The sequence below is a fragment of the Quercus lobata genome, chromosome 12 (genome assembly GCF_001633185.2).
Source record: "Quercus lobata isolate SW786 chromosome 12, ValleyOak3.0 Primary Assembly, whole genome shotgun sequence".
Lineage (NCBI taxonomy): Eukaryota > Viridiplantae > Streptophyta > Magnoliopsida > Fagales > Fagaceae > Quercus > Quercus lobata.
This window is the reverse complement of record NC_044915.1, coordinates 1261911-1269653: the sequence shown is the minus strand read 5'-3', so window position 1 is coordinate 1269653 and position 7743 is coordinate 1261911. Positions and strand designations below refer to the sequence as shown.

Genomic DNA, 7743 nt, shown 5'->3' with positions numbered 1-7743 from the left:
TAGTTGTATTATGTATATACCAATTGTGGAGGCCGGTCAGTCACTAAAATTATTAAAATCAAGTTAATTGGGCCTGTGGCCCATCCGAGAATGCAAATCTGTTCGAGGAGGCCCATATCAGATTGTAGGAGTAACCAAGTGAAAGGAGAAGTGAATATCACGAAAGGTGAGTTCAGTATTCGTTCGAGGACAAAATCATTCTCAGCAATATGAGTCCGAGGATGATTAGAACGCCATCTTGTTACAAACGTACTTTGGAGCTACGTCACCACTAAAGGTGGGATAAGAGACCAAGGGTAAGGGAGAGAAGGCAAACAAATATCTATAACAATAGCTGCTTCCGCATTAACTGTCTTTCAACCAACTCTCTGGCAGCATTAATGTGGAGGTGATGCCTGAACAGTGATGAAGCAGCCTTACAGCTGCTAGTAGGAGGTTCCAGAAGGTGTTAGATAGGACAGAAAGAGATCTCCTGAACCCAACTTGCACGTGTGTTGTGAAAATGGTATAAAGAGGGCAGTATATAACATGAAAGAAAAGCATGCAGAAAGGGATCGGAACAAAAAAGAAAGACACAAAGAACATTCAAGAAAAAAACTTAGAAACCAAAGAACCGTACTTGTTTCAAAGAAAAACAAATTGTTACATTGGTTCTGATCCATCTATAAACGTGAGGTTGAATCATTTTACTTTGAAAAGTTAATCTAGTTCTTGAAAACCCACGCTCTACAAATTTTATTGTTTGAGCCTTTAACGTACGAACCCAATACCAGTTTGGGATCATTACAAATTGAGTCCTTACACCAATCATTTAAATTAATTAATTTTTATCAAATAAAAATATAATACATATATATCTTAAAAATTAAAGGAAAAATGAAAAAGTTTTTATTCTCCCTAATCTTAAAATGATAGGATTTTTTTTTTTTTTAATTTTATTTTTTTATAAGTTATTGAATCTTTTTGTCAATTTTTGACACAGTCACCCTTAAAAAAAATTGACTCAATCCGTTCAACTTCAATAGGTATATTTTTTGTAGTTCAAATAAGGTTATAAAATATTTAATTTATATCTTGAGTTCTTTATTTTATACTACTAGAATGGACTGGAATAGATAAATTCTCAACCTACCACTAAACAACACGTTATATTGAAGTTTAAAAGAAGAAAAATGAATACACAATAATTGTGTTGAAGTTTGAAAAAAAGAATTGGTTTAGGTCCAATGCACTGGAATAGTCAAATGGCAATACTGTCTAAAAGTAGACACATATTACCATCTCAACGGATCCAGTGCCACTGAATATTGGACCTAAGCCCGACCCCCAAAAAAAATAGTAGTTATTGCATTGAAGTTAGAAAGAAAACAATCATTAATCTATTGATGTTTTAAGTGTGTTGTGTATAGTGAAGAAAAACTAGTGGATCCACATCTTCAACACTCACAACTCGCCACGTTACAAGTTGGGAAAGTTTCTGCGTTACTAACCTTTCTCTTATATAATCAAACATATATGAACAACTCACATACACACAATGTTTGATCCAATCAACCACAAGCTATAAGCCAAATGAAATACGTAAGTCATCCTTTATTATTCAATTCCTGGTAGTCCAAAAGTTGAATTCCATTCTTCTTTTTTATTGCCGAATTGTTGAAACCCAGTCTAAGCAAGCCAAGGAGGTTATCTACATTCTTCCGTAATGTTAGTCAAAGTGATCCCTATATATTGTAATAAGAAATAAGAAAAGCAAGCCAAACTCATTCCTGTCTGGAAACTCAAATAATCAATGGAGAGCTTTTCGTTCTACACTCTCTCAATAGTCCTGTTTCTTTGTATGTTTTATCAATCATCACATTGCCAACAAACTTACCCTAAAGATTTAGACATCAGCTGCACGGGAATTCCTTCTTTATCAAGAGGGTACTTTTGCAATGGCACTCTGCAGTCATGCAAATCCTATGTAACCTACAGGTCCCAACCATATTATAACACTTCTGACAGAATCGCCTCTTTGCTTGGCTCTGAAGCCTCCACCATAGCTTCAATAAACAAACTCTCAAATATTGCTGACGAAATTCCCTCCGATAAGTTGATTATAGCTCCAATTTCTTGCTCATGTACTGCTGCTGTCTACCAGCACTTTGTTCCTTACCGTCCCATGTCAGGAGATACATTTCTTCAAATAGTCAATAGGACTTATCAAGTCCTTTCCTCTTGCCAGGCAATGATGGGCCTGAACTACTACGATGCAAATAATATTCCGGATGACGTGGAGCTGATGGTTCCAGTGAGATGTGCATGTCCAAGTGAGACTCAGACTTCGAATGGGGTCATCTCTTTGCTGGCTTATATGGTGACAACGGGTGATTCAGTTTCATCAATCGCAGAGCTTTTTGGGGTGAATGTGCAGAGCATATTAGAGGCAAACATGTTGTCACAGGATAGCCGTATCTATCCACTTACACCCATTCTGGTTCCTCTAGAAAGCAAAACTTGCACTAAAGATCCGGGTAGTTTCTTTTGTGACTGTCCTAATGGCTATGCTGCAGATCGTGTCAGCTGCAAGCCTGATCCTAAAAAGTTTCAGGTCAAATGGATTGCTCTGTTAGGTATCTCTCTCTCAAATGGATTGCTCTGTCTCTATTTCTCTCATTAAAACAAAAACAAAAATCTTAAAGAAACGAACACGTTTGGTTGAAGTAATTAAGTGTCACATCTCATATCAAATAGTAGTAACTAATAATGATTGATTAATCTGACAATGATGGCACTCTAGGATAGGCAATATCCTTATATCTAGTATCAAAACCTCCCAGAAAGAAATTAAAATTGAGTTCTCTATGTGTCTGAGCATGTACACCGAATCTACTAACTTCGTACACATGGGAATCAAGACTTTAAATCCCAAGGTTGTCTTGGAGATTGGATTTTAATAAAATATTAGAGACCCTCCCCAAGGCTATCTGCATATTCTCCCCGGACAACCAAAATCACAACAATTACTAGTTAAATTTTATAGACTTTTCATATTTTGATCGATTTGGTTTCTTTACTTCAGGTATTGGGATTGGCATGGGATTCTTGTGTCTGTTTCTCTTGGGCTACAAGTTATATCAGTTCCTAAAGAAAAGAAAATATAGAATCCATAAGGAAAAACTGTTCAATCAAAACGGTGGCCTCTTGTTACAAGAAAAATTGTCATCTTATGGAGGTAGTGAGAAAGCAAAGATATTCACTGCAGAGGAACTGCAAAGAGCAACAGACAACTACAATGAAAGCAGATTTCTTGGTCAGGGAGGCTTTGGAACAGTTTATAAAGGAATGTTACCTGATGGCAACATAGTTGCAGTTAAAAAGTCGAAAGCAATCAATGAAAGTCAAATTGAGCAATTCATTAATGAAGTTGTCATTCTTTCCCAAATCAATCATAGAAACATTGTCAAATTAATAGGTTGTTGTTTGGAGACCGAGTATCCACTACTTGTTTATGAATTTATTCCTAATGGAACCCTTTCCCAACATATCCATCAACGAGACCTTGAATTATCACTTTCGTGGGAGCATCTCATTAGAATTGCATGTGAAGTTGCTGGAGCAGTAGCATATATGCATTGTGCAACTTCAATCCCCATCCTTCATAGAGACATCAAATCATCCAACATTCTCTTGGATGATAAGTATGCTGCCAAAGTGTCTGACTTTGGCACATCAAAGGTGGTCCCAGATGATAAAACTCACTTTACTACAGAAGTAAAAGGAACCTTTGGCTACTTGGACCCAGAGTACTTCCAATCAAGTCAATTCACTGAGAAAAGTGATGTATATAGCTTTGGAGTTGTGCTTGTAGAGCTCCTCACTGGAGAAAAGCCAATTTCTTTTGCGAGAGATGAAGAAGAGAGAAATCTGGTTGCACATTTCATTGCACTGACAAAGGAGAATAGACTGCATCAGATTTTACAACCTCAAGTCGCTAGAGAAGCAAGTAGAGAGGATATTGATGCTATTGCATATCTGTCAGTGAAGTGTTTGAGATTAAATGGGAAAAAGCGGCCTACAATGAAAGAGGTTTCGATGGAGTTGGAAGCTTTGAGAAAATCTCAAAAATGCATAGAGATTTTCCAAGAGCCTCATTTATTGAGAGATAAAGAGTCATTCATGGACATCACAAGGGAAAGCCAAGACTCTGTGGAGGAAACGATCATCTCTTCCCTGGAAATGAAGTCTGCATCAATCTTAACATCAGCTTGATAGAGGAACTTTTTTCTTTCTGTATTCTTAACATTTCCTATTTTGTTTACCATAGAGGTAATTGATCACTTATCGATTTTTCAAGTGGATGTACTGGTAATTTTATTAGCTCCCAAGCGGCAACATAGTACCATTGTCTTTAACTTGAATGATACCAATACTATAAATCCCTTTTTATCTTTGGAATCAACAATGTTGTTTTTTAGCTTCCAATTCAATGCAAACCCTGAATCAATACCCAAAGTTGGGACATAACAATCACATCAGAATACAAAGAAATATAAATCGTCCAGAATTTTTCCAAATTAGACTCATGTTTTGGTTAAATTACCATTTTGCTTATTAATTTATGGAGAAATTACACTTTACCACCTTAAACTATGCTCTAAATTACACTTTACACCTTAAACTATTCAATTGCACGGTTTACACCCTAAACTATGATCCTTGTTATACTTTACACCCTAACGTTAGTTTTACTGTTAAGTTGGATGGAAATATGAAGCATGTGACTTGCATGTGTGTATTGCTTATGTGGTACAAACTTAAAAGACTAAAAACCCCTCTTTCAAATCAATTAAAAACAAACTTTTTTTTTATCTCTCTCTCGTGCGTATCATCCCTTCCCCTAATCAAAATCCCTACAACCCTAATTCCCAAATCAAAATCATCTTCAACACCACCACTACTCCACCACCGCAACAAGTAGCTTGACAAGTTTGGTAAGAGGCATGATCTTTGTCTCCTCGACGATGTAAGAAATTTGGCTTCTTTACTGGCCATTTGTTGATTGATGTTGAAATTTCGGCAATATAGAATAAGTGTTGCAAAAATATATAGGTTGTTTCAAAGAACACTAATCCATACTTTGACCAAATAGTAAAATTTCATTGTCCAAAAGTTTCAGGCCCCATTTGGTACATGTGTTTAAACAACAGTTTTCAGTTTTTTTGGAAGTAAGTGTGGGTGAAAAAGTGTACGGAAATACGTATAATGTTGTTTAAAAATTGAAAACATGTGTTTAAACACGTGTACCAAATGGGGCCTCAGTGCTTTGTCTTTTGTTCTATATTAATTATATACCATGCTTCATAGAACCTACCTCGTAGAATAGGTAAAAGGCCAATAACTTAGCTTTTGACTTTGACGGTCTCTTTTAGGGATTTAGGGCTTCTTTTGAGCAGTGGTTTCATAGTGGTGGAGAAGTGGTGGTGTTGAAGATGATTTTGATTTAGGGATTTTTAATTTGGAGAGAAGAGCTAATGCAAGAGAGAGAGGTGGATAAAAAAAAAAAACCATTGTTTTTAACTAATTAGAAAGAGGGGGTTTTTGTGTTTTAAGTTTGTACTATTTAAGCAATACACACATGTAAGTCACATACTTCAAATTTCCATCCAACTTAATAGTAAAACTAACATCAGGGTGCAAAGTGTAACAAGAATCATAGTTTAGGGTGTAAACTGTGCATTCGAATAGTTTAGGGTGCAAAGTATAATTTAGGGCATAGTTTATGGTGGTAAAGTATAGTTTACCCTGAATTTATTAGAAAATTTAATTTAGTTTTTAGGTAAACCTTAGATAAAGTACATTGTATATTGTGCATTAGGTTCCCTCCCTAAAAATTAGACATGCGGATATTTAACGATTGTAGTGGGAGCCGAAGTATAAAGAAAAAAAATCATCCAAATAGGCATCCATATATTAAGATGCAATCATTTACTAATAAAGACAAACAAAAACAAAATAATATCTTTTTTTAATGCTAGCTAGGCTATCTAGGATTTTTTTATTTTTTATTTTTTGTTGAAGTTAGAGCATTCACATTGATAGTGCTAAAAATTTTAGTTTTTAACACCTCAAAAAGTTACTTTATTTATTTTACCACCTCACTCTACAATACACCTAATATCAAATGTTCTATTTTTTTTATAACTTCATTTAAAATAATAAAAACAATTCATTAAAATAATAAAGGAAGCGAGAGAATTTGAGTTTTTTTATTGAAAGAAGAGATATAATCTTAATAAAATATTGTATTTTATTATTAACAACTTGCTACAGTCAATTGGTATTTATACTAGTTTATTGTAGTTGCAAAAAATTTAGCTTTAGCTTCTCCAATAACACATAACTTTTTGGTTTTTTGATGGTAAAAAAGTTTTTTTTTTGTTAAAATACAGTCACCATTGTGAATATTTTTATTGTTTTTGTTAAGTTTTTGGGTTGGATAGTTACTATTTGGATGAGGCTAGTTAGGCTTATTGTGAAAAATGGGGCTTAAGGTTTTGGAAGGGGGCCTAACTACAAAAATTAAAAATATTATAACTAAAAAAAAAAAAATTTGTACCCAAGGGGGCCCAAGCCCCTACCTGGGTCCGTCCCTGTTCGTAGAAAGCATATCTGATCAACTAGAGGAGTAAGCAAACACAGATCTAAGCCTTGCATTGGTTCCATTTGGTAGTTTTCAGGTGGATGGGTTAACGATGAGGTCTGCTCTGCGATTTGGGAGATTTGGAAGAGTAGCTGATATGATGATACGAGTGATTTGGGATTTTAGAATTTGGTTGAAACGTTGTAGATTAGGATTGAAGTCTTGAGATTTAGTCTGGGAAAAAGGGTACCGTTTGGATACTACCAGGTAAGCTTTTATTTTTCAATGAAACGAAGTAGTTTTGGGGTTGATTTGGCAAAAATAAATCATGTCAGAATGCACGTGTCATTTAATGGCAGAAACTAATCATAAGGGTGAATTGCTAACGGAACCAAACTTCAAGGTGTAAAATTAAAGTTCTGAAACTTGAGGGTATAAAATCCAAGTAACCCCAAACTTCAGGGGTGTAATTTGCAATTTATCCCCTTTTAAATTTAAGTTAATTTATTATTCTCAATGGCTTAATGTCTTATTATTCACTTTGATCAAGCAAAATTAAACATAGATGATTTAAATTGATTTTATAGATTAAAAAGAAATTAAATTGACATAATTAATAGCTAGAAACCAAATTGAACTTTACACAATAATTGGAAGTTTTGAACTTTATCTCCATCTTTCATGTCAACCACCAATACTTCAACATCCACCTCCACCATTATCACCTCCACAATATTCACACCACACATCTAGTCCTCAATTCTCAGTACAACTCAACTCACCATGTTTTTTTGGGGGGGGGGCTTGGGAGGAGGTATGATGTCCTGGGGGTATCATCATGTGTGCAAGAAAATATGATCATTGATATATTTGTGAGGGACATGATAACCATGCCTAATAAAATTAGGCCAACTGAGCACTCTAACATAATACCCACATCATCTACATGGACACTAACTAGAGCAACAAAATCTCTTGCCATTTTGGGACTTTTTTCTCTCTTACTTGGCTTTCGTCGAACTTCGAAGGGGGCAAAATCCACCCAAACTCATATATCCACCCGCTAAAGTAAGACTTAAATCCACCCATTTATTAATCTGATCAAATGGATCGAGAAT

The 7743-nt window shown here is 35.1% G+C and overlaps 1 protein-coding gene across 1 annotated transcript; it reads left to right on the top strand.

Annotated features, from left to right (window-relative positions):
• Positions 1-1792: 1792 nt before the first annotated feature.
• LOC115971619 (wall-associated receptor kinase-like 22) lies at positions 1793-4254 on the top strand. Its single transcript, XM_031091620.1, has 2 exons — positions 1793-2615; positions 3065-4254. Exons 1-2 carry the CDS (start codon positions 1793-1795, stop codon positions 4252-4254), a joined length of 2013 nt encoding a protein of 670 aa, XP_030947480.1.
• Positions 4255-7743: the final 3489 nt, after the last annotated feature.

Excerpts from the sequence above, each read along its gene's own strand:
- LOC115971619 (XM_031091620.1), top strand. The coding sequence starts at position 1,793 with ATGGAGAGCTTTTCGTTCTACACTCTCTCAATAGTCCTGTTTCTTTGT. Across the intron at positions 2,616-3,064 it reads CAAATGGATTGCTCTGTTAG|GTATTGGGATTGGCATGGGA; the intron begins GTATCTCTCTCT and ends TCTTTACTTCAG.